General features: G+C 34.8%; 2 protein-coding genes across 4 annotated transcripts in view; one reads left to right on the top strand and one right to left on the bottom strand.

Moving 5' to 3' along the window:
* The window catches only part of LOC132545879 (angiogenic factor with G patch and FHA domains 1-like), a 39,840-nt gene extending 18,834 nt beyond the window's left edge, over positions 1-21,006 (bottom strand). Inside the window, exons 1-11 of one of the 3 annotated variants that reach the window (XM_060209552.1) lie at positions 20,474-21,006; positions 18,476-18,543; positions 17,807-18,121; positions 17,037-17,453; positions 16,230-16,305; positions 14,428-14,582; positions 12,202-12,303; positions 11,225-11,387; positions 9,480-9,562; positions 9,017-9,147; positions 8,754-8,853 (exon numbers count right to left, since the gene is read on the bottom strand). In XM_060209552.1, the coding sequence (XP_060065535.1) occupies positions 8,754-8,853; positions 9,017-9,147; positions 9,480-9,562; positions 11,225-11,387; positions 12,202-12,303; positions 14,428-14,582; positions 16,230-16,305; positions 17,037-17,453; positions 17,807-18,121; positions 18,476-18,543; positions 20,474-20,840 (1,977 nt within the window). In that variant the 5' untranslated portion in view covers positions 20,841-21,006. Of the gene's footprint in view, positions 1-8,753; positions 8,854-9,016; positions 9,148-9,479; positions 9,563-11,224; positions 11,388-12,201; positions 12,304-14,427; positions 14,583-15,010; positions 16,191-16,229; positions 16,306-17,036; positions 17,454-17,806; positions 18,122-18,475; positions 18,544-20,473 lie in introns of all 3 variants that reach the window. The other 2 variants (XM_060209550.1, XM_060209551.1) reach the window with 2 other exon arrangements.
* Positions 21,007-21,343: 337 nt separating this feature from the next.
* LOC132545872 (spatacsin-like) overlaps positions 21,344-27,991 on the top strand; it is a 50,782-nt gene continuing 44,134 nt past the window's right edge. Inside the window, exons 1-8 of the mRNA XM_060209544.1 lie at positions 21,344-21,366; positions 23,391-23,557; positions 24,176-24,385; positions 24,617-25,205; positions 25,649-25,775; positions 26,153-26,303; positions 26,694-27,139; positions 27,707-27,880. Of these exons, the coding sequence (XP_060065527.1) occupies positions 21,344-21,366; positions 23,391-23,557; positions 24,176-24,385; positions 24,617-25,205; positions 25,649-25,775; positions 26,153-26,303; positions 26,694-27,139; positions 27,707-27,880 (1,887 nt within the window). The remainder of the gene's footprint in view (positions 21,367-23,390; positions 23,558-24,175; positions 24,386-24,616; positions 25,206-25,648; positions 25,776-26,152; positions 26,304-26,693; positions 27,140-27,706; positions 27,881-27,991) is intronic.

The following is a 27,991-nucleotide window of genomic DNA, read 5'->3' as shown; positions in this document are numbered from 1 at the left end:
ACAGTTAACTTAATAATTGTCAAAAAATCTCAAGTTTCCTTCTGATGAGAATCTATGTATGTTAGTAATATTATTACATTCTTCACAGCCTGTCTACACATAAAAAGGTCATTAGGGTCATCAAGCGGTAACAGACACAGCATTCCAAAAGCAAACAACATCAAACACACTAAAAGATATAAGACAAATACTATAAGTATCAAATAGTTATATAATCACAAAGGATGAAAATATGAAGTCATATTCTATAATACAGACCAACATTTTTCAGATAACCTAGAATCTGATAAATGTGAACAGTTTCAAAAAGGGTATGTATGTTAGACATGTAGGTTTTAGGAGTGATTCAGATCACTGTATGGCAAATGTCTGTATAACACAGAACACTGGACCAACAGTTTCGGTGTCAACAAAATGTTCTAATAAATGTCAATTTTAGCTCATTACATCAAAAAGAATATTTTTTAAACTTTAATAATGAATTCATAACATTATTTCCCGATGTCTAAGCTGTTGGTCACTCGTTGTAAAGAGACTCCAGATATTCTATCCCAATTGTAGATGCAATTGCAAACAAATTTTTACACAATCAAACTTCATCACTTATTCATTGTTTTAGAATCTGAGCATGTAATTTCCCCGAATGCACAACTCAGTAAGCTGACAAACATATAAGATAATAATACTATCCCGTCACAACTTTTAACATATCAAAATGAGTAAACCATTGCATCCTGACTTTTGTGAAAAGTCTTTTAAAGATTTCATATCAGAGCAGAAAGACAAGGATGAACAGACACAACAAAAATTTAGCAAATTCTGATAATATCTGAAGTGTTTGTGAAAAAAATCCCAAGAACAATAGAGCTTTTTCATCTTTTGGAACTGTTTTGGTTTACCTGTAGTCTGTGGAGCATCAGAGTACTGGTATAGATATAAACTGTGTGGTTTAATCCCTAATTGGGGTGTCTTGTGTTTCTCAGGAAGCTACGATTTGTCCTTGTGCAAAACACTTTATCCTAATAACATGTAGTTTGTCTCTTGCATGGTGTTCAGTTAAGTGACCACCCTGACTTCACATCAAAATCACTCACTGGCACTATTAATCCACCATTAAGTCTCATAAAAAGCAAATTCATATCTATTGTTTCAAAATATTTACCCATATACTGTAAAAACTCAACCCTTGAACTTCATAATATGTTAGCCCCCTGATTTTATTGCAGGAAAAACAGGTCTTTGGAGATCAATTTTTGATTCCAGTGAGTTCTTAAAATTAACAAATAGTATAGCTAATCACGTTACCTTTACAAAATACCTGACAATTTTAACTAATCATGTTACCTTTACAAAATACCTGACAATTTTAACTAATCATGTTACCTATACAAAATACCTGACAATTTTATGAGGTGCTATACAATTCACTGATTCAACCTGCTGTAGAAACCCTTATCAAATACAGTAAGCTGATAATAGAATGATCTCTGTTCATAGGAAATTTAAACCTCTGATATTGTCAGTCAATTTTCACGCTAATAGCAAGATATATAACAGGAATGCTTCCACACAAGCACTTAAGGAATTGTGTCAGATAAAAAATTGGCAGAAATTTGGGTTAATTATTTCAGTGTAATGAGTGAGTTGTATAAATGTGTCATCATATGATGACTAGTACACACAGGTGAACTAGAGATGTATATCCACTTCCCCTCTGGAATGCTGGCTATGTAGGCCATTCATGGGACAAGTTGTACACATCAATGTTATCTTTATACAGCTACTGATGACTTATCAGTATCAGGGACAAGTAATTAGGAGGCCACAAACCCCCTCCCCTCCTCATAATTCTTAAAGCTTTGTTAGTATATCCCATTACATCTAAAAATGCTATTTTGGGGAACAAAATTGAAACCCACAAAAATTCTAAAATAATACTTTGAAAATGGAAATTTTATTCATTTTTGGTTCTTTCTTCTTAAATATCCAAATTAAGTTAACAGGATAGGGTTTGTATGTTCAACAGCACTCTTTGAGGACTCTGGACAGAATTGGAAACCTCAGACAAGATTAATTCTGACCAAATCAAGAGAAAAGCTTTCCAGACTTGATGGATTCTTTTAGAGAAATTGATGAATGTTATGACCACTGAATGAACCCTTTAAGTAAGGTTAATTATACTTAATTATACTAACATTTCCACTAACATATTATACACAGAAAACTATCAATCATAAAAAAAACACCCAACACCAGATACATTTGTTTTATAGATGAAAACTTCCTTTATAAATCTTGGGTCCTATTATTCTATACACATGCTCTGGATTGGCTGTGGGAAATTTAGTTTAACAGCAGCAATTAGTTATTTAAAGAATTAAGATTATTTTGAAGCTGTGACCTTTCAAGATATCTGATAATATGTTTACAATCTAGAGGATAATTATTCATTTTTTTTCCATAATCTTCTTCAACCTTTGAATGTTGGTTAGACAATATCTTCTATTTTTATGTTTGACAAAATGCCTTCCTAGTAATGGATATCAGAGGGCTCAGAAATTAATTCGGTGTTGATTTCAAGATCAAGGGAGTTTCCAAATGATTTATTTGTGAAAAATTGCATGATGTACATACATTTCCTCTAAAATACATAAAACATTTTTTTATTGTCTAGGGTCCTTGTCAGTCTTGTTATCTACAGTACATGCGATAATATACAACTTTTGTAATCAACTCCTTTTCCAGTTTAAATTTGAAATGCAAATTTTATCATTAATAAAAAAATCATGGTCACCATTATGGTTTTAAATCTACATCTCTATATTCTGTATTTTTTTTACAGAAATGTACATTTGTTTCTCGGCAGATACCACTTTAAACAGCATCACAGTGAAATATAAATCCACAAGTTTGGTGATGATAGTGATGGATGACATGTGTTCAAGTGGCAATTACACCATGGATAAATGTAAAGAAGGGTGCAACAGAAGTTGAGATATACTGTAGAAAAAACACTTAAAGTTGTCAATTTACAAAGAAATGTGAGAAAATGATATTTTGCAGCAAAAATTATTTAACTTTGTATCTATTTACATTAAACCTGTATTTTGCCAGATAAAAAGAGCAAATTTTGAACTATTTCAACTTTGCAGGCCTGAAAAAAGCCAAGCAAATTGTCAGCATAACTCAATAGGTATCCTGATGTATTCTATGAGTGGTGGTGACCAGATTTAACCTAATATAGGAGTGGCACAACACAATACATATCTCAATGTATCCAAGGAGATGTGACAACACATGTATCCCCATACAGGGATAGCACACCACAACAGATATGACAATGAATTATAACAAATGCCCTGTCTTGTGAGGAGGATTTTTTTTACAAATTTTTTTACCCTATCAGAATTGCAATTTTGCAAAGTTAAATGTACAATGAGTACAGAGTATGACATATTGTTATATAGATTGTTATGTCTTTGTTTATTTTGTATATCATATAATTGTCCTCAGACCACTGATATGTATTAATTATTGAAGTGCTATCCATACATATGCTAATGTAAACAAAGTTTGATTTGATGTTTGAACTGAGACAACAGCATGGTTAATGCTTTGTTGTCAGCAAATTACATTCAGTCAAAAACACCACCAGTAGAACATTAACTGTAATCTAACCAGGTTCCAAATGATAACAACAGACTGGCTTCAGACAGACTTCTTAAAATAATGACAGACAGACTTCTTGAAAAAATGGCAGACAGACTTCTTAAAATAATGACAGACAGACTTCTTAAAATAATGACAGACTGGCATCTTAAAATAATGACAGTCAAACTTCTTCAGATAAAGACAGGTAGGCTTTTAAAAGGTCTCATTATGCCAGTTAAGATTTGGATATATAAAATGAGACAATAATGACAGGCAGGCACTCAAAAGTCTTCTGCCATCTAAGAGCCAGACATATACAGTTAGACAGTTCAAATAAAATGAAGTATTGTATTGGAAGTCTCATGTTCGGTGTACTGAAATGTTGACATAAACCTCTGCCACTAAACGATGACTCTGATATAAAACTGGATAAAATACAATACCTGTCATTTTTGACAATCAATTGACATGTAAGTTTATCAGTAAAATCCTCGTTTTAGACATCAATAACTGTGTTAATACTTTGAATATGCAGTTACTGAACCATGATCTTGTTAGCACTAGTTACACTGGGCAGGAATTATGGGCAATGTCAACCCAGATTCTTCTAAAGCAAGTTTAATTTCACATAATCATTTTGTACATTTACAGTCTGTGATGAACTGATAGCTTAAACCCCATTGATTTCTACTGGGATATTGCAGAACTTTATTTTCCCTCAGAATCAGTAAAGCAAGCGATTGCAGGCAATGTTAACTATACACATGGTGTGATACTTACGTAAATAAACCACACTCATGCGATAGATAAAATCAAGTTTAATTGCTCTTAAAATGATGATAGTTTTGGCATTCCTCTTCTCTCAAATACAATTAGTTGGTAACAAATTCATTGAGAAAACAACCTTCACCAACTTTCTTCTGTACATATTAAACAAGTGAGTGTATACCTGTTGATTCTTATCTCACCTTATGAACAATAGTTACACATATCATGAGTGACACTGTATAGGAAATGTGGTGAATTATAAAAAATGTCTGACTGTTTGGACAGAGGAGCCAGACATCTGTGAGAGTAAATCTCTTGAGATCACTACTACCCAGGAACACAGCATCAATTAACTTTATCAGCATTGACAACTCTCACTGATGATAGATCATCCAGCTACAGAAGCATCACTGTCACTCCTATCTGATTCGATTTGAATTTAACATCGCATCACCACTAGTTGCTGCTAACTTTAATTTGATTTAAATTTTTGTGAAAAAAGTTCTGATGTCACACTGTATCATATAAATGCTAAACATTAGTTCCTTCATTACAACATGCAATTAGGGAAATACAACTTACTGAATTACCTCCTTGACACACATCACTAAGGCGTCCTCATATACAACAAGGATGAGGCTTATGACTAGAAGTATAGGAGATATAACCTTTTTTCTTGATGCAGGTAAAACATCAAAATATAGGTCAGAGTGACATTGATAGAACCACTAGAAAGACACTTTCATCCTTAAATAAGTCAATAATAAAGCCAATGAGAGTGATGATGACAAGGATGATGAGGATGATGATAAAGTTGTTGTATGATGACGGATGTGTGTTTACTGATGATGAGGAGGAGAATGATGATGACAAGGATGATGAGGATGATGATAAAGTTGTTGTATGATGACGGATGTGTGTTTACTGATGATGAGGAGGAGAATGATGATGACAAAGATGATGAGGATGATGATAAAGTTGTTGTATGATGACGGATGTGTGTTTACTGATGATGAGGAGGAGAATGATGATGACAAGGATGATGAGGATGATGATAAAATTGTTGTATGATGACGGATGTGTGTTTAATGATGAGGAGGAGAATGATGATGACAAGGATGATGAGGATGATGATAAAGTTGTTGTATGATGACGGATGTGTGTTTACTGATGATGAGGAGGAGAATGATGATGACAAAGATGATGAGGATGATGATAAAGTTGTTGTATGATGACGGATGTGTGTTTACTGATGATGAGGAGGAGAATGATGATGACAAGGATGATGAGGATGATGATAAAATTGTTGTATGATGACGGATGTGTGTTTACTGATGATGAGGAGGAGAATGAAGATGACAAGGATGATGAGGATGATGATAAAGTTGTTGTATGATGACGGATGTGTGTTTACTGATGATGAGGAGGAGAATGATGATGACAAGGATGATGAGGATGATGATAAAGTTGTTGTATGATGACGGATGTGTGTTTACTGATGATGAGGAGGAGAATGATGATGACAAGGATGATGAGGATGATGATAAAGTTGTTGTATGATGACGGATGTGTGTTTACTGATGATGTGTGATGACAAAGATGATGAGGATGATGATAAAGTTGTTGTATGATGACGGATGTGTGTTTACTGATGATGAGGAGGAGAATGATGATGACAAGGATGATGAGGATGATGATAAAGTTGTTGTATGATGACGGATGTGTGTTTACTGATGATGAGGAGGAGAATGATGATGACAAGGATGATGAGGATGATGATAAAGTTGTTGTATGATGACGGATGTGTGTTTACTGATGATGATGAGGAGAATAATGATGACAAGGATGATGAGGATGATGATAAAGTTGTTGTATGATGGCGGATGTGTGTTTACTGATGATGAGGAGGAGAATGATGATGACAAGGATGATGAGGATGATGATAAAGTTGTTGTATGATGGCGGATGTGTGTTTACTGATGATGAGGAGGAGAATGAAGATGACAAGGATGATGAGGATGACGGTGACATTTGAGACTCATGCTTCATATGAAATGTTATGTACTGTTATGAAAAAAAAACTGAAGCTTTACTAAAATTATTATCCCTCTGTCCACAATCACATAGCAGTGAATATTTTCCCTGTCATTTTCCATTCATTAAATTCTAGAAGGTGTTGACATGAACTGTATAGATCTTAAGATCATCAATATCCTATAAAATATATTGTGAATCCCAGTGTGACAAGATATAACACCCTACATAAAGTCATGATATGACCCTGCTGTAAGTGGTGATGCCAGATCTGTCTAGGTTTGCAATGATTCTATCTACAGCCTTTGATAAGTATTCCATTTTACATACAACCAGTATAATCTTGTAATCAAAGGTCTGCAAGAAACCACCAACATTATCTATTTCATCACACTTTGGTCTATTGTTTTGGTAGGAAATCTATATTTTCTCAACTGATCGAATGTCAAACAAGAAATCTCACAGGGATCTTGGCACCTAACATTGTTTGATCCTTATATGCTCTTTGAAAGATGGATCTTTTCCCCTTCTTTTCTCTTCTGTTTTTGCTCTTAATGATAAGACATTTGAACATTTATTTGCTGAAATACAGATAATAATATTTACCTGTAAAATCCAAAATGGCCACCTGATGCTATTTTGTTTTTTCTGATAAGTCCCAAAATCCAATGAGCACAAGAAGAGACCAAAGAGAACATACATATTAAATTTGCTTGAGAAATAGCAATAAAAATCTTTACCATGAAAAATCCAAGATGGCTGCCTGTCGGTCATTTTGTTTTCTCGTCAGTCCCAAACTCAAACAGGCAAAACTTGGGACCTAAACAGGTCTAAGCATGAAATTTGAGAAAGATCTATAGAGTGGTTCTAAAGAAATAGTTATTACAAACTTTCAAAGTCAAAATCTAAGATGTCCATCTGTCAGCCATATGAAATTGAAGAAAGATCCATCCAGTACATTGAAGAAAGATCCATCCAGTACTTCTCAAGAAATAGCAATAACAAAATTTCAAAGCCAAAATCCAATATGGCCACCTTTTGGTCATTTTGTTTTTTCAATCATCCCAAAATCAAATGGGCACAACTAGAGACCAATCTAATACTTCTCAAGAAATAGTGATAACAAAAATTGTTTACGGACGGACGATGGACAAAGGAGGCAGACCAATTTGAGTAGCCCACCATCTGATGAAGGTGGGCTAAAAAACTTAGCATGCAACATAATTATGAGCAATACACAGAATGGCATATACATTGCTACATGTGGATATATGTATGATGGAGGCTGGGGTGAAACTTTAGGCAGGTGAAACTTTAGGCTATGATAAAGACTGAGGTGAAACTTCAGGCTATGATAAAGACTGAGGTGAAACTTTAGGCTATGATAAAGGCTGAGGTGAAACTTTAGGCTATGATAAAGGCTGAGGTGAAACTTTAGCTATGATAAAGACTGAGGTGAAACCTTAGGCTATGATAAAGACTGAGGTGAAACCTTAGGCTATGATAAAGGCGGAGGTTAAACTTTAGCTATGATAAAGACTGAGGTGAAACTTTAGGCTATGATAAAGGCTGAGGTGAAACTTTAGGCTATGATAAAGGCTGAGGTGAAACTTTAGGCTATGATAAAGACTGAGGTGAAACCTTAGGCTATGATAAAGACTGAGGTGAAACCTTAGGCTATGATAAAGGCAGAGGTTAAACTTTAGGCTATGATAAAGACTGAGGTGAAACTTTAGGCTATGATAAAGGCTGAGGTGAAACTTTAGCTATGATAAAGACTGAGGTGAAACCTTAGGCTATGATAAAGGCGGAGGTTAAACTTTAGCTATGATAAAGACTGAGGTGAAACTTTAGGCTATGATAAAGGCTGAGGTTAAACTTTAGCTATGATAAAGGCTGAGGTTAAACTTTAGCTATGATAAAGACTGAGGTGAAACTTTAGGCTATGATTAAGGCTTGGGTAAATTTTAAGGATATGATAGGTGCTAGGGCGAAACTTAACGCTGTGAGGGAGGCTAAAATGAAACTTATTCCCCAACAAAGTAAAAATCTAAATAGATTTAATTAATTGCAACCTGTCTAGCAATGAATAACCACATCAAACCTAAGGAGAACTTCAATAGTCGATAGCAGATAAAGGGAAGTAACCCACTGCCGTTTGTGATATACAATATTGAGGGCTTAAATCTATTGTTAGGTAAATCTATTATTCTACAATTTACTTTTGTTATAGATGTTTGAACACTTAAAAGCTGAAAATCAATATCCAGAAGGATGTTCTCTTTCATCATCATACTTACAGGCTGTCTTATTCCTTCATTATCCTTTCCAAGACTTTCCCCTTCTGTCCATCCTAGCTTCTTCAACATCTTGTGGCCTTTGTTTTCTTCTGAGATAGGCCTGTTAGAATAAACACAGACTTACAGATACATTTCCATAGTCAATGCGACACTAGTAAGGGGTAATTAAAATAAGTAAGTTTCTGAGAAAGAATGGGACAGACTTTTGTGAGAGTTGTTGAAAACTTAGGTATGTATATCATATAAAGAAACAGAAGTGGTACCTATGTACAGAAGCTGGGGCCTCGTCAGGTTGGTAAGGATTGTCACTTCCCACAGTTTTCCTCCTCTCATCAGCCTTATCATTATAAGCAGGGTTGTTTATGGCTGACATGTTATCCACATAGGCAGAATCCTAGATAAACAGAAAACATTTTGATGGAATGTGTTTACCCATAATTACATAATGTTATTGATTTCATTTCTCCTTTTGACAAATATATTAGTACAAGCATGTACAGAATTTTGTAGCCAAGGGAAACAATAATTTTTCAAGTTCAATTTAATAAAACATAACACATTTTAATGGAGAAAAAGGAGGGGGTTGAGGCTGGATGGGGAATAGTGACACTTTACTGTTGGTCCTATCTTAACATATGGCGTTGTTATTGTTTTATATGTAAGTGATAATGAATTAGTTACACAGCATGTTAACACATTTTACAGGTATCTATTTATAGAGAATACCTTCAGTCCATACTTCTTCTTTATCTTCTTCAACTGCTGTTTTTGTTGTCTTTGTTTTTCCTCCTTACTCAGGATGACAATTTCTGAAGAACAGAAAACAAACAATTTGTGATAAATTATATAAGTTGAATCAATGATATCATCACATTTTTATTAAACATGCCATGATTTACTTTTGAAAAATATTAAACTACAATACCAATATATGAAATATTGATTCACTTTCATGTACATAAATCAGTGCAAATATTATAGCAGAAATTTTGGAACACTTAGGTTGGTAATGTCAATAAAATAAAACTTCTTATAACACAACCTATTAAGTACTGGCCCACTGTTGTGTACCCAGATGGATCCCTTAACCAACCGCATGAAAACGTTGTTTTCTCTGTTGATTATTTTGGAATTTTCCCAGTCAATGATATGATTTTGCTGTGTGGAATGATCTGTTAGTGCAGAGGTATTAATCTGTGAATGTTTTCCTGCTGATCTGGTTAATTTTTTGCCTTCTTGGAATATCGCATCTTTTTGATGTTCATTGAGTTAAACCCCAAATCTCCTACCTGTTTCTCCGATATATGATGTGTCACAGTTCTTATATCTTATTTTGTATTCGCATTCTGTAACGTTTTCTTTAGGTGTTCTATCTTTTGGGTGGACTAGGATATTTCAGAGTATCTTGTAAGGTTTCATGGCCACTGCAATGCCATGACCACGGTAAATCCTCTGAATGGTTTCTGACAGGTCTTTAATGTAAGGGATTACAACTTGTCCTTTCATTTTGTTTTCCTTGATGTTTCTTCTCTTAGTCTTTTTGCTTATATCAAATTCATTAACTTTCTGGATTGCCCTATCAGGGCATCCATGTGTTTTCATGGTGCTATGGATGTGATTTTGTTCTTGCTTCTTGTCTTGTTCTTCTGTGACAATCATTTCACATCTGTTTAGCAAGGTACAAACAACATCCAGCTTCTGGTGTAAGGGGTGGTGCAATCAGAAGTTGAGGTATAGGTCTGTGTGCCTTCCACAGACTGGGCTTACATTCTAGGGGGCCGTCACTGTAGCTCTTTCTCTAAATGTTCCATGAATAAGTTGGCCATAATCAGATACTGAGCTAACCATGGCTGTGCCAAACCATTGGTGATAGATGGTACTTAGGAAGGCAAAGCATGTTGTTGTTAGCAGATCTGTGACCAAGTGTTAAACAAAGCACAGCCGAATTGACTATAATACATTGTTACCATCTTGTCACATTATTTTCAACCTTAAGTGTACAAAGGATTATAATACAGCCGAAAAAGTTGGTCAATTCTGTACCAGCTTGAACAGTATGTATGCCAGTGCTAGTATTTGGGTTATTTGACTGACGGAGGTGACCTGTGTTATCATCGAAATGTCATACTCTAATCCCCTCCTGGTTGTGTTATAAGAACATCTATTCTATCATAGTAGAAGTTTGAAAATGGTTGCATCCAAAAACACATCAAAATAAAATAAAACCATTTGAAGATTAACAATCATCCAATTAACTTTATCATTCTAATAATATGCACATATTCAACTATTATGATTAACCAACTTTTTTGTGATTGAATCAAGCCTACTTTTCTGTCATTGGTTCTGGACCTGTTGTTGGTACACATCAACCTACCTTTCTGTGACTGGTTCTGGGCCTGTTGTTGGTACACATGAACCTACCTTTCTGTGACTGGTTCTGAGCCTGTTGTTGGTACACATGAACTTACCTTTCTGTGACTGGTTCTGGGCCTGTAGCTGAGCCTGTACCTGTCCTGGTTCACACTCATCACAAGTGTCCATGCCATCATGGATGTGTAGAAGAAGACGAGTACAACCAAACTGTAGAGTATCACCATGGTTCAGGACTTTAGGCTTACTCTTTTCCTTAGGCTGCAAATTAAAATTAAATCATATAACCACCATACAATCAGTACAGTAAACCTGTAACACTCCTTCCATTCAGCTGTTTAGAGGATTAACATGCAATGAATGGCAGCACTTTCCTTTTCTATAGCTTTCTATTATCACAATTGTAATGTCCGAATTGCAGTTTCATTACCATTTTATTTGCCAACTTAAAAGTTCCTTAGATTTATTCCAGTAAAATGACAACTTAAGGAAACAGAGAAACCTTATGTCATTTCTGAAGAAAAGACTATGTATCAAATTTATTCATTCACTGAGTCATCAATTGGACCATATGTTTTACTTGTAATGTCTGGAATCAATGTCTTGAGTCAATTGATTGGTACATGTACAGTAGAACTAGACTTTGCTTGAGAAAAACTTCTATTTATTTATTCAAACAATTCACAATCCATTAAACAGATTTAATTGTTGCACAATGCTTTTTATTATCTGGTAATTAAAGCTTATAATCCACTATTGTAACTATTAAAGCAACTAGTGCAGATTTTTACAGACCAGAACTAGCAGACCTAAGTACATAAAAAAATTGCTTCAAATCTTAAAACAAAAACTTACATTTATCTCTGCAATGTTCAACATGAACAACACTACATTCACATTAGGTTTTAAGTCATGTTATCAAAGTTTGGATATTCTAAATGAAATCCATTATTATCAATGAATGTTTCTTCTGAAAATGGTAATTTTGGTTTTGTACCCAAGTGGAAAGAGTAATAATGTAGGTAAGTGATGTAGGAATAGACAGGTGCATCTAAATTAAGTATAACACACTTACTTCAGACACTCTTTCCTCATTTAGGAACGTGCCATTCTGGCTAGCCAGGTCTGTAAGGAAGTATTGATACTCGGTCTCGTCAAAGTGGATTTCTGCATGAGTCTGGAATAGCAATTATTAGTTACATATTCACGAGTAGAACTAACACAGACTTAAATAAATATCTTGAGCTGGATACTGTTATGAAATATATTGACCTATATTTTAAATGATTGTGTATAAATAATTGAAGTCATAAATAAACACCACAAAAAAAAAAAAATCAAATAAACAGGAGAGAACTTATTGAAATTCTGTTTACAATTAAATGATAAGAAGTGTATTTCAATCATAGTCTCGCTCCATATCAACCCTATATAACCTAAACAAAACAAACATACAAAAAGCATTTATTTAGACATATACATAATGTACACAATTTCCTGTCTTGATGTCTCACACAAGTCACATCAAAGGGACTACTTGTAAAGTTTCTTTTCTTTATCAGGTCACATCCTGACAAAAATTGTCGCTCTGTTCTCCTTATACAATGGCCATGCCAATACAATGACAGAATTTTATGTTTCAATGTATACATGGAAACAAAACTTAAGTGGTAACATGTGGATGACAGTGACTTTGAGTAAAATTATGTAACGTATCTTATAAAGTAACCAGTACATATTTCTTAAACAATTACTCAACATCTAACATTTATGAGGATTTTCATTTACATAGAATTACATAGAGTAAAATTGTTTGCATTAGGTGACAGACATTTTACATTTCATGAATTCTCCTTAGGGCCCCTTTTGTGTCCAAACTGTATAAAAGTGGTGTGTGGTTGATTTGAAACATTAAAAAAAAATTATTTTGGGTTCTTTTATTTTAATGTAAAATCCTGAGAAAGAATTGTATACACTGTGAAATCAAATTAACCTTTTTTTGCTCTGTTCCTATATCCCATGTACAACATGTATTTGTTTATAACTAACTTTGTTGTTACCAGTGGATGTAGTATTTCAAGCTATGTATGGATTATCCCTATTTTTGGCAAGAGTTTTCCCAAAAGTTAGAAGGATATTCTGCATGAATTGGCAAATTTCTGACCAGTTGTACCAGTTGAAACTTTTTCTTATGACTTTTAAAACTATTGTCAGCAACAAAATATCTTTCCTAAGGTCAGTTTGGACAAACAAAATTGTTTGAAATATCACCGGCCAATATAACATTAGACTGTCTAAATACAGCATGCTAAGGACTCTGGAACTCAGTCACTGACTTATACAGTTTTTTGGGGAAGTATTGGTTAAATAAGTACACAGATCAGTATGCTGTTCATTTTCATTGGAATTCCATAGCTTTGCTTGGCCTGTTTTTTTTCATCTTAAAATATACACAAATATTTTCACATTGTTGGACTTGTCAAATCTGTTGTGGCTCAGTCATGGTCAACTTATATTTGTAAATCAACCTAGCTAAATCTATATAGAATTTCCATGTTGGTCGACTTGTCCATTTAACATTAGTTCATCAAGAGTGGCACTACAACTGTCTGGACTTCAGGACATGTCAGCACAATCTGGGTCACGGGATATGTCAAGTCATCAGAGCCTGGGCTCCGGAATATGTCAGTCAACACAGACTAGGTACAGGGGAATGTCAATAATCAGTCTGGGCCTCCGAATATAACAGTCATCACAGTCTGGGTCCTTGGTTATGTCAGTCATCAAAGTCTGGGCCCTTGTTTATATCAGTCAACACAGACTGGGCCCAGGGATATGTTAGTCACTACAGTCTGGGCCCAGGGATATGTCAGTCATCAAAGTCTGGGCCCTTGTATATATCAGTCAACACAGACTGGGTGCAGGGGAATGTCAATCATCAGAGTCTGGGCCTCTGGATGTGTCAGTCATCAAAGTCTGGGCCTCCAGGTATGTCAGTCATTACAGTCTGGGCCCAGGGATATGTCAGTCATTACAGTCTGGGCCCAGGGATATGTCAGTCATCACAGTCTGGGCCCTTGGTTATGTCAGTCAACACAGTCTGGGCCCAGGGATATGTCAGTCAACACAGTTTTAGTCCCATAATTTGTCATCAGGGTTTTTGTCACATAATGTGTCACCACAGCATTGAGTCCTGGACAGTCACAACTAGTCACAGTGTTTCCAAAAGTCACGATGCAGTTTATTCCCCTGGACATGTGTTCTATAATTATGACAGTAGTATAATGAGATAAATGCACACCTTACTAATATTGATGTCAGGGATGAGAATGATGTGGCCCTTCTCTCGTCCCACTGTGGCTCCTGTACAGGTGACGATAAACAGTGTACCAGGATCAACAATGTCAGAGTCAGTTACCATTAAACGTATGCATGGCGGCCATTTACTGACCAGCTCTGTAAAACACAATACACCAACAATATTACACATGTATCAGAAAGGGACACATTTGCAATACTGAATACACTGGGGTGGATAATATATATCTCTTATTGGGATACATTGTCCATTAATGATGTTTTAATTGTTATCCAACATAATGTAAAGTGTGCCCCCATCCATAATATTTGATCAAGTATTTTTAAAGTCTACTGACCCCAAATAACATGTTGTTTGGTAATTATACAGTGCATGTCCTGTACAATGATCCTTGTTCTAGGATTAAGATTACAACTAATGTTGTAAATATTCAGACAACAGAAAAACCAAAGAAATAAATAAAAACCAAAACTAAACACAATTATCAGAAATTAATGTAACATTGTAAATCTATAGTAATCCTCACAATATATAATGTACATTTGATGTGTATTAATTGTTATACCTTCCTCAGCCATAATGACATCATGTGAGTGATCTCCATACATATCCTGGTCAAACTCCTGCTCATTATCACATTGCATAGCTTCAGGTTCCTCGTCAGAAGTACTGGTTATCTCCCCTGATTCCAGCTCTGATTCCCCTGTACAGAGACTGTTACTACTACTTCTACTGTCACTATCTGAAGAAAAAGCCGGCTGCTTCCGAGACTGTGATGATGTCTGTCTTCCATGATAATGTCTAGATACTGTAGCCTTCCGGCCTTGTTTCCCTGATCTGTGCCTATGTTTTTTACCTGAGGTTTCACTGATGTAATTTCTTCGTTTTACACCAGACATTTCCCCTGACTTATGTTTACTGCTGTGTTCATCTCTGGATTTTCTATCACTACCTGACCTTGAATTTTCATGTCTGTGTGAACTATCTGATATGTTTTTCTTAGTTAAGTGTTTGTGAGAATAAGATGAATCTATCTTACTAGTAATATTCCTATCACAAGAATCATGTTCCTTCGAGTGTGACTTTTCCTTATGAGCTGTATCACTATCTGAAGAACTATAGCTAATCTTCTTTTTCTGTAGTTTTCCAGAGGAATTGCTAGCACTGTCTTTTGAATTATGTATCTTTTTCCGTTTAGAATACTTTGTCTTTTCATGTTGTTCACTACTAACATTCATATTTGTAGAATATTCCATATCAGAACGATCATTTTCATTGTGATTACAACCTTCGGTATATAGATAATCCTCTGTCCTTTTAGATAAACCATCATCTTCAGATGCAGACTGCTGGACAATGTCATCATCCAAATCATCATATAAATTGTCCATTGTAGAAGCTTCCCCAGAAGTCACTTCATTATTACTGTTCTCATCAAAACTTTCATAAAGCTCTCCCATATATGACTTTCCCTCTAAGTCATAACTTTCTAGATCCACACTGCTGTTTTCTTTGTTGTCCTCATCACCTTCTTTGCTATCATCATCCCTTTCATCACTATCTTCTGACACAACCTCACCATCCTCAGATTTTTCTCTGCTCTCCCTCACCTTTCTTTTGCTATTTTGTGGATATTTTTCATTTCTTTTTTTATCTGATGATCTATCTTTCCTTCTCTCTTTTGAAGATTTCTTCCTTTTCTTTTTATCTTTATCTTTCTTCTTTTTCTTCCTCTTATGATATTCCTGAAATAAACATGTGATTGTTAGAAAACAAATATTTACCTAGCGCAGTTTCCCTGGCTGTTTTGATTCTAAGGCTTTCTAGGGCTGTAATAACTTCTTCATACTCTTCCTTATCCTAATGAAAAAGGCAAAATATCATTTACGACTTATTTTCTTAAAATATTAATTTGAAGATTTATGCTGCATACAACAAAATCTATTTACTCATGATATTGAGTTTAAATAAAAACTTGCACATTCCCATAACTTATAGCCAAATTACAATTTTTTCTTTTATTTTCTCAAATCTATATCTCAATACCAAACAAGCCATTTAGCAAAAAAAAAAAAAAACGAAAAATTTTAAATGGAAATAGTGAAAAAGGTATAAACTAGTGCATTAGATTAAGAATTATCTGGTGGTCACTGTTTGTACTTGTATACAATACTGCAAGTATACATACAACTAAGTACACCTTATAGAAAAAATTCTTTTAAAATCAAATATCTTTCCGACACGTTTAACATTTTGTTAAACGAATTTATCAAAAGATTTCCATTTCTTCAAACCAACACTGTAAAATCTACATCTTTATTCTGTATTTCATTTATGTTAATGATATGAATTAAACAAACAACTGAATTAAGATGTACACGGTAGATAAATTTAACAACAAGGTTATAATCTGAAGGATAAAAACTTGAGAAACATGGCTAAAAACAAACTCTATTAGTTTCATGTACAGCATTTCATTGATGTTATATTTTCTTTGAAATATTTAAACTAATAACAACATTTTTATTGTTTTTGATAAAGGTATTCAATTGTACACAAAAATTGTATAATGAAGATGGTGATAAACAAACCTTTTCCTCTGACTGAAGCCTTTTGGATTGTTTCTTTCTGCCAGACGCTGTTCTATTTATGGATCCTTCCTTGTCCCTCCTATGTGATGATATGTGGCGGTCATAATCTGCATAAGATTGACTTGATCTGGATGTATCTCTGTCCCTCCTTTGTAACGGCTTGTGGTACCCAGAATCATTAGGTCTGTGGCTAGCATGAGTATGATAATTTCTCCTAAGCTTATCGTAGTTGTCTCCCCTGGAACTAGAGTGGTGGTCCCGGTACTGATCAAGGCCATAGTACTGGTTATGCTGCTGAGAATCCTGTCCTGTGCTGTACTGAGACAAATCGACTTGAGAGTGGAACTCATATTTACCAGTCTCTGAGTTGTAGTAAAAATAAGTTCCTGTATTGGGGTCATAATACAATGCCTTTTCCTGAAAATAAAACTTATTTCTGATGAAATGTTATTATTGTTTGTGATTTTGACAAAAAAGAAATTTTAAAAGGTCAATATTGAAATCTAACCTATACATAAAAACATTTTCCGTAGATAATCTTGAAATTATGGATGTGACCAGTAAATTTTTTTAATTTTGAAACTCATCAAAAGCACATCATACATTGTGTATATATTGTTACAAGACTGATCATCCATGCCAGGTATGCTTCAGACTGTAATTTACTAAACCACATGTACCTCTTGCTAGGTATGGATCAGGATTTAAAAACAGTACACCACTTCAATAACTTCCAATAGCTAATTTATAAGTTTATACATTATACTAACTGCACTGTAGTAGTATCCACTGTTGTAGTCATAGTAGAGTCCTGATTTTTCATCATACACATAGCCTGACTGCTGTACTGCTGCCTCTGCTGTAGCTCGTAGCTCATCAGCCAGTGATGTACTGGACAATTTCTTTTCTTCCTCCTCAGACTTTACCTCATTTTCTATTTTAGTTTCATTGTCAACTTCATGCTTATTATCACTCTCTGTTTTTGTACCTTCCTCAGATTTAGCATTGTCATATGTTTTTCCGTCACCATGTGGTTTAGCACTCTCCGTCATCTGAGCATCATTGTCTGTTTCATCTTCTTGACCCTGGAGAAAAAAAATATTCTGTTCATGTTGGGTTACCCATTAAAGTCAACACATTTCCATGTTATCAATTATAACAAAAAAAAAATTAAGCCATACAAAAATTTAATGAACAATTCATATAATTTTCATACTTACAAAAATATTTTAGTAATTTTCTTCGTTTAAACAATATTTCCTATAATCTGGCAAAGAAGGTCTTCCTTATTTGTAATTATATAATATAAATATATAAAAAGAACTGATAACTTATTTTGTCTTCTTAAATATCTGATCTGTAGCAACTTTGTCAATCAGACATTACATGAGACACAAATCTATAAAATTTTCTTTTTGCTTGAATTTTTGAGAACCTACCTCATTGAATGAGTCATCAATCACTATGGCTTGATCTCTAGATATTCCATTTCTTTCATTAGCATTGTCTGTTTAAAAATGCAAAGTCATGAAAGCAGGTATTGTCAAAAAAATTCAAACAACATTGGATGACAAAATAACATGCATAACCTTATGGAATGACAGAATGCAGTTTTTACTTTGTGAACCAATAGCTTAAATATAGAATCTTATCCATAAGCATGATACTGGTGCAGTAGGGTTAAGGGGTTGAAAACAAGAGGATGCTGTCTCGACTCTTATTGTGTTCCAAGTTGAATGTTGTCAAACAGGCAACAACCAGTTATGTCCCCATCTACTACTCCAGTTCACTGTGACAATGGCATAGAGTGAAATGACCACCAAAAGAAGTAGTTTAAGTTCAACAATTTGATATGGATATTAATGATGATACTTACAATGAAATATATATAAAGCTCTCTGGTATCAGCCATAAAGATAGGCACTCTCAGACAGGTCAAAATGGACCCTAAAACTAGCACTATAAACATGCATGTAATAGCAAAATGCTGACTGGCTTATAAATATGTAATGAAATTCCAGCTAAAGCTAGACAACACTAGTAAAACTGTAAAACTTGGGTATAAATTCAACTACTGGTGTGTCCCAAACGATAGCCATTGGAGAGTCCTCAAATAAATACCAACTGTAAAGTGTTACACCAGAATACAGAGCTTAAACTTAAGGATACTTAAGTATCAACATGTAAATATCATACCAACCCTTGTAATGTTGTTCCCAATGTATATTTCAGCAGGGGTACATGTATGTGAATGACCACCTGGGCCACAACTGTCCCTCTAGCTTAAACTACCTTTGATAAATAAGGCCAACCCCCAATCCCTGGCAACTATAGGCATTAGCTAACAACAACAACATATTATTAAAAGTCAGAATGTTCTGCTGATGGACAGTATGAGGAAAGTACTGGGAGAAAAAAAACATCTTGATGTCGGGGCAGACTTGTGTAGCACTAGAAGATAACCAGAGCTGTCATCATGTTGTTGGAACATGTAGTGTTAGTGAGGAAACAGAGGTGTTATTGCGTAGATGGGACAGATTAGAATTCTAGGTAGTATAGAGCATCTCGCTGACGAGACGAGAAGCATAGATTAACGGTTGGCTGCCAACTAGAAGTAGAGAGAGCGAACATCCAAATATCACCACACTTATAGACCTAAAGTAATCTCTCTACCCAGGAGATTCCACTAACAAAATCCTACAAACATGAATAATTGGTTCCCCTGGAATAGGCAACCAACCAAAAGTCAGTTAAATAAAATACTTCTGCCAACTTGGCTATGAAAGAAGGCAACAAACTGGGTACAGAGTGGTATCAAACTATCCTAGCTAGCCTAGTGATACAGCGTCACTGTATGCAAAGGTGCATAAATATTGTACAGAAAAATCTGACTCTTGCCACATTGGTATTAATATCCAACCTCCTTTATCCATGATGTATATTATAGCAGTGCCTAACATCACTGTAACCAAGCAAGGCCTTTTATGATCTATTACAGTTGTAACCTTGTCAAATACTAACCAAAATACAATGAAGCTTGAGCATAAAAGCTAGTAAGCCAGAGTCCCAGGTTTGATTCCTACCAGAGGCAATGTAACTACTGCGAAATAAGATAGTACTATGTAAGCAGGGCTGTACCAAGTAACCGAGTACCCATATACGGGTCGGATTTAAGAATAACTGGGTCTAAAAATGTGTATCCAGTTACCCATCAAAATTGGACACATTCTGTCTGTGTTTACTTTTCAGATTATTAAAGTAATACAATATCTCACTCTTTTGTTCTGTTTTCATTCACTGAGAATGAAATTTAGTACCCATGACAGGCCTATTTTTAAGTCAAAATATCAACCCAACTAGCTAAAAGAACATCTTTCATCAAGTGCTTATAGTATTCAACAAGGTTGCATTAACTAATTATGTTGAGATATAGACACCTTGGTATTCATTTGTCTGTGTTTCTGCGTCAGTCTTCTCTCTGGCAGCACTTTTAAGGCTTTGAAGCTGGGAATTCAATTTTTCCACTTCACCACGCAGGTCTACATTATACGCATTTGCTTTTTCGAGCTGTCTCTCAGTATTCATTAATTTTTCTTTCACTTTACTAAGTTCTAGTTGACATTGCTCTAACAAATTGCCATGAAGTCTTGCCTTATCCAAGTTTTCAGAGTCGGGAATGCTATAATTTTCTTTTTCCATACTCTCGTCTTTTCTGCAACAATACTTGACTGGTGTTTCACCTTTCTCTGTTTTAATCCTTATTTTGGTGGACATATTGCCGTCTTTATTCACTTGCCCATCCATCGGGTATTTTTATCTGGTCATGTATTGTCTGCACTTACTTGCACGACAGGTCGACACATCTATCGATTCACACAACATGAATTTACCGTCAAAAACAATTCGAATGTAACACATTGAAACATGACTGTCTTTGGTCAATTGTTGAAAAAACTTATAAATGACAATGGAATAAGTCACTGAAATGTGTAAGAAATCTCCAAGTTTGGACGATATCCTTGTTTCTAAAAGAAACCACCATTCTTCCGTCAGAAATCGTCTGCATGGTCCACCATCTTTAATTTTGAAGGTGGCGCTGTGATTAGGGAGATATCGTAATTGGTATAAATCGACTGACATATTTTAAGTAATCAAGAGAGAATATTATTAAACCAGTACATAGAGAAATTCTTAATTTAATACAAGTAGCTCTTTCGTCAAATGTTTATAACGAATAACAATGTAATGATCATATATCTATATTACAAATAATAACTTCTCCTTATAAACGGTCATGTGATCTAAAAATGGCGACGGAGAGGACCTTTCAGTGAGAAAATATCAAAACATGGAAAAAGACCGTTTACAAAATTTGCGGTGTTACATATACAAATTCCACAAACAATTAGATTTGGAACATGTACAGCAAATATATGCACATCTCAGATATCGCTACCTCGCTTGCCGTTTCAACGATGGGATTGTGAAATTTTTGAAAGTTTCACACACAAAAAGGAAAGATCAAGATTCACCAACACTCAAAAATATCACAGGGTATGAAAACGACGGTTGTTTTGGTTTTATATTGACAAGAAACGCCAAGTTTCTTTTAAGATAGAAATCGAAAAGAGATTTTCTGCAATTTCCTATCAAATTGATGACAATTGTCGAAAATAGTAGTTCTCATTTCTTCCATCAAGCTGTCTGGTTTAATTTGCCGTTTCTGACCCAGGACCAGTCTATCCTTTGTTGGTACGGTCGTAAGAAACAATATGCCAATGTTTGTCCAACAAACATCTGGCAATGGTAAGAGTGACTGGATGCTTTTCTGGAGTCATCAGATGAAAATACCTCAACAATGATATTGTACAGTTGTGTATAATGTTGTTTGAACATTATTTTGACTACATAAGATCCAAAAGTCGAATTTGAGACTTTTAAATACTGATCAAAAGTAAAGAAATATCAGGTGATTGTAGTATTTTTCACAAATTGAACAGGTCTTGATATGACAAATACCAGGTTGACCTGAAGAAATTATTTGAGTCTGTGACACCGCAATATACAGTCTCATATTCTTTCTATAAATGGTAATTTCATTGTGACTATATTCCATTGTATACCATAACAAGAAGTCGACTGTTTGATATAATTATGACGTCACTTGAATAATGAGAAACATTTTGTGATGTTGATATTTCTGTCTCATTTGGAATGAAGGGAATGGGATGTAACTGTTCTACAAGAGGGATGTAAGAATGCTACAGTCCTATGATAGCTGGTCCCTTACAGATATGACATCAGTAAAATAATCGTAAACCATCTTGTATTTCCTGAAATGTTAACAAAACTGTGTCTGTCTTTCATATCTGTTTGGCACTTTTCAGAAGGCATCTAGTTTGTATAACATAATGTCAGGCAATGTAACATATCCAAATGAATATTATAATTGCAAAATTTGTATTTAAATGCAAAAAGTGTACAGGGTTTTCCATAAGAGCCAGTTGCCGGCCAATTTGACCGGCTTCTTTGATCATTTGGCCACTTACACCAATCCAGTTCCGTAATAATGTTCCGTACAAGACTACATGTACACAGCAGGCCACCCCCACCTTGCCGCATTGCGGCTCGGGTCGGCTAGCTTCGCCAGCCTCCTACTTTCACTACACAGCCTACTACAAACAAAATTATGGAAAACCCTAAGCGCAGTACTTATTATTATGTTTACACAAAAGTGCAAATGCAAGTTTTCACACAAATCATTCTATAAGAAGTATGTTACAACACATTGATATTAACCAATCTTTGTTTCAAGTAATTTGCTAAGAGCGACTGGGCTTGGGCCCGAGCTACTAATCAAGGTTGAATTATAATCAACTTATAAGGCTGTAACTAATCTAGAATCAAAATGACACATAGTTGTCATTTTACCATTTTGAAAATCCTTTGACAGTTAATAGATTGCAGAGATAATATAATGTTTTTATGGGCATTAACTTCTGTTAATAAAGAAATCTTGTCTTGGTGATTACACTTTCATATCTCCTTCTTGTCATCCCATGTACTCTGATTACTATCATACATCCTTCAGCAGATGAGTGATAGAGCCAGATAAGTTAAATGACTTGGCTCAAGATATGGAGTTAACAGTGGTAAGGACATTGAGTACCTGACATTTCTTCTTTGTACCTTAAAGATTGTAAGTTATTTTGAGATTGTTTGACTTTAGAACATTATAAATGTACTAGTTTTGTTTAGTCATATTTACATTTTTAATATAAAATACTATTGTATACAAAATTCAATTACTGATATGATCATACTTATGTACATGTAAATATGTGTTCTTTCCAGATTTCAGTGGATATATAATTTGAAATCATCATCAAAAAAGAACCTGGGAGTTGCTAAATTTGTTGCACTTTCTGAAAATGGAGAAATACTGACAGGCCAACTGACTGATGAGAAAACCCTTATTACAGACGTACAGCAAGTTCTATCTGATATTGTCAAAGAGAAGGGTATGATATACATTTAAAACAATATTTTTGTGATCCTACACAGATGGAATCATCACAGGCATTTGCACATAAAAGGAGTCCAAAATGAGAAGAATTTTCAATGTCCTTGTTCAATATAGTGCATCTTCAAATTGCTGTGATGATCTCACAAAAGCAAAATATACTTGTTTTTGTGAGTGATCAATTCCCATCTTTCTTCAATTCTTCCATCTTGAAATTCATCAATGTCAACTTCAAAAAAATTAAATTTTACTCCAAGAAATGTATGGAGAGAAATGAAAACAATCTCAGTGTTATGCTTTGCTCAGATTTAAACAGAATTGAAACCTTAAACTTTTTAAATCAGAACTTTTCTGAGTTCTCGCTTCTGATCCTAAATGTATGTAACGCAATGGTAATTATTGAAGCTTACAGACTCTTACATTTGTTGGTGAGGTATTTTGTTTAAAGCTTACTTTGGAAGATACTACAACATCTACAAATAATAAGTAATAAACCTATCCATATACAATTGTGTTCTGTAAAGTTATGTAATAGTGGATGTAATGCCCAGTACCTAGATAACAGACCTTGAGTAACAAGTAATGATTTTAATGAGGATATGTTTTTCACCTGAAGATCTTCATGGTGTACAGCTGATAGCTGGAGAAGGGGAATATGTTCTTCTGGCTTCACCCTCTCACTTGATATGCCTCCAATCAAAGGAAACACACAGTTTTCAGGCTGTCAGCGATATTCCTCTACCGTCCTCACATGGCAACGTACAACAATGTCTGCAAGTCCTGGATAGTGTCGCTGTTGTATTCAACACAGATGAAAACACACTCTGTATCTTTTACACTTGTAAAATAATTGAGTTATTATGATGAGGTAAATCATGGAAAAAGGTCTACGTTACTGAGACAGTAGTGATTTACAGAATTGATCTAGTTTATTGTAGGCACATTAAACATCAGATAAGCTAGTTTTGATTTCAATTAGTCAGTTACATATTTAACTTCAAATGTTTTGGATATTGTATTGTCTTGATCAAATTTTTAATTCCTTAAGTTTTCCAAGATTTCTATGAAATATTAACTGGAAATTTATTTTGCCAAGTGGATCTCCATAGGACCAATCTCGAGCCTGATCGGCTGATACAGTGGCGAATATCACATGACCTACAGACGTTGATGTTACTTGAGAACACATTGTCACTGACCGTGGTTGATCTGGAACAATACACACATGACAATCCTACCTGTTTGAAGAGCAGTACAACACCAGAGTGCACAAGGGAGACCAATGTCTGTCTCACATGTGATGTTGGAGATGTGGTGTGGAGGGAGAAGTTATTCACACTTCATAGTCAGCATAGTGAAACAATGAGCACTCCCTGGTATAGACCCAAGCAATATACAAAATTAGGGAATCACACTGTCAGCAAAAAACGATGGAAAGTGTCTGGATTTCTCAGGAAGTCCAATGTTCAAGAAAAGAAGATAAATTCCTTTCTAGTTGGAAAAGTGTTTTTACCCCCGTCTTTACAGAATATGTCTATTGTTGACACGACCGTAGGTAAATCTGTTGTCTCTCTGGTATTTCACTCTGACAAGGAAAACTTCCTGTGTGTCTATGACACAAAATCCTCAACAGTGACAACAGAAAGGTATGATGTATTTATCTTAAATAGAATTTACATACCTGGTGATAACGACAAGGTTTCAGAAAGATGATAGATGCTATATACTCAATGTCTGACTCTCCATCTCTCTTCAGCCCCAGTAGTGTATTACATAAACGAACCACTTACCTAGCATTTGTATTTGTACATAATTTGTTCAAGATTAACCAAACTATGATTTTATAAAGAACTTGTAATATGTTAACAACAAAGTAAATTGTCCTTTAATTCAGCCACTACTAGTCAGTTGACCCTCCATCCTGATAGTATTTTAGGGGACAATATTCCATCTTTTAAATGTCTTGGTTACGCTGTTGCAATCAAGCTACTTTGATGGTAACAGGATATATGATTGCTTGTTCTTTCCTTAAACAAGAAGACTTGATTAGTTGCTGGTTTTATTATGTACAGTTTTGTTTCCTGTACAGTTTGTGTGCCCATAGTCAAGTGATTCTGTCCAGAGACCCAAACTTCCCACACTTCATTACCACACCAACCCACCTTATGTGTGTCGTCATGGACCAAACAGTTGGACAGGAAGATTTTGTTACCAAGGTAACTTGTCCTTAGTACATCTTGTTTTTGTTGTTCCAGTTTGATCCTATAGAATTCAAAGTGGACAGGGATTGTCATCTCAAGATTTTCTTGGTCAGAACATCAATGTATTATTCCTACTATGGACTTTCTAGAAAGGATTTTCAATGTAGAGTAAGATAAGAAAATTAGCTTAAAATATTTCTCATGCATGTATATTCTGCTGTTGTCCTACTTGTTATCATTCCTTTAGTCCTCAGATACTTGGTTCCAATTAAATTCTTGTCTCTATATAAAAATGACAGTGAGGTTTGAAAAATAAACAAGCATTCAATGATCATTACATTTACTAATAGGTGTTTGATCTGGTATATGTAATGAGTTTTCTCCCCTTACAGATGATGGTGTATGCTGGAGCGAGTGTTGCCGACACACTCTGCCATATAAACAAGTGGGGTCGCTGCTCAATTCCGATCCATACACTAGAGATAGGTCTCAAGCAGCGACAGCTAGACACTGTTCTTTTTTTCCTCAAAAGCAAAGAAAATTGTAAGAAAATGATATTTCAATAAGATGAGGTTATTAATACTTGCAAAAAGTATATCAAGAAGATAGATATATTGTAAATGGTTTTCTATGTAATTTCTAATGTATTACATGAGTACTAAAAAATCACAGTGTTTTTAACAATGAGGAAGCATGTGTTGAAATATTTGTTTATTCTGCCATTTAATCGTGGTATTCAAAGCGAAAACTGTCACACTTGTGTTATATGTGTCTATTTATTACATTTTGTAGGAAATTGGCTTCAGGAAATATCGTGCTTAACATCAAGGCCTGTATGTCATTTTTGATGGGCTTCCCAATATTACCAGAAAGTTAGAACTAGAATAACACTTGATTTGGTATACTATATATTAACATCAAGCTTCCATTTAGTTTTTTCCAGTTCCAAACTAGCTACACCATCCTCTCCAGGAGTGACATCCCCTACTTGGTCTCTGACCACTAATCACCATGACAACCTGATGCAGCTGGAGCCAGCCCTACAGCTGCTGATAGAGACAGTAAAAGTACATCTTACAGACCAGGGATCAGAAAGATTCTCAAAGAAACTGGCTGATATCCTACTAGACTTTCTGTACGAACTGCTCCAGGATGGACTTAACTTATTGGATGTGGTACAGGAATCTTATGGTCATGATGAGGAAATAAAGAGTCTGAATCTGGCTATAGAGAAGTTACTGGACCTGATAGGAGAGGTCAGAGGTTGTATGAATAAGCAGATTCATAATAATTCTGAGTTGAATGGGATGTCAGGAACTGCAGAACGTGTGCCTGATGTTGGTATTCCAGCTAATGAATGGTCTGTTATGTCAAACGAGGTATGTTCATTTTAAATATTTCAGACTTAAGGTTATATAAGATGAAGTATGTGTATACTTAATGTCTGAATCATACTAGGTATTGTAGAATCAGACCTCTCATGTCCACCATTCATTACCACAGAACACAGGCAAAATTGATATCTAGATTGGTTCATACAGTAAACCTACTGAATTTCACAAATGTCCTTGGAATTCCCTGAAACACTGAAAAATTGTAAACCCTGATGTTATCTATTATGTATATCAGTATATAATGAGACAACACTGATTATTTTCATCTCAAAATTCAGACAGAATAGTTACATATAAATATATTTCCAAATACATTATTATGGAACATTTTATTATTTTATTGCAAGGACATATAATATGTATAAATCAATCCCTGCTCATCGGTGGCTTTTATAAAGTATCCTAAGCTGTCTATGAAATGTTATATGTACAACAATACCTTGTTTCTACTGTTGATTTACGTCTCTTTGTCTGATATATTGTAGAGTGGCCCAGATTAAAACTCTGGTGTTATTGATTGTCTGGCCTATACTTACCATGACTGTATTTCAGGCTGTGATTGAGAATGGAGTAACCATGAACCGTATCCCTGCTCTACAGACTTACTTGTGTAGTAACGGACACCAGTCTGATCTTACATGTATTATCAGAGCCAGTTTAAACAAGACCATCCAGTACCTGTCACGACAACAGATTAAACCAGCCCTTCTTATCCTCACAAATCTGGTAAATTAAAACTGTCTCACACTCCTGAAATATGAAAACATTTCAATCTCACAAACCTGGTAGTATCAATACCTCTTACTCTCACAAACTTGGTAAAATAATAAAATCTTA

Source organism: Ylistrum balloti, unplaced genomic scaffold (genome assembly GCF_031769215.1).
Source record: "Ylistrum balloti isolate Yb309-2 unplaced genomic scaffold, AGI_CSIRO_Ybal_v1 Utg369860, whole genome shotgun sequence".
Classification (NCBI taxonomy): Eukaryota; Metazoa; Mollusca; class Bivalvia; order Pectinida; family Pectinidae; genus Ylistrum; species Ylistrum balloti.
Note: the sequence above shows the minus strand (reverse complement) of the source record. Positions and strands in the feature narration are given on the sequence as shown.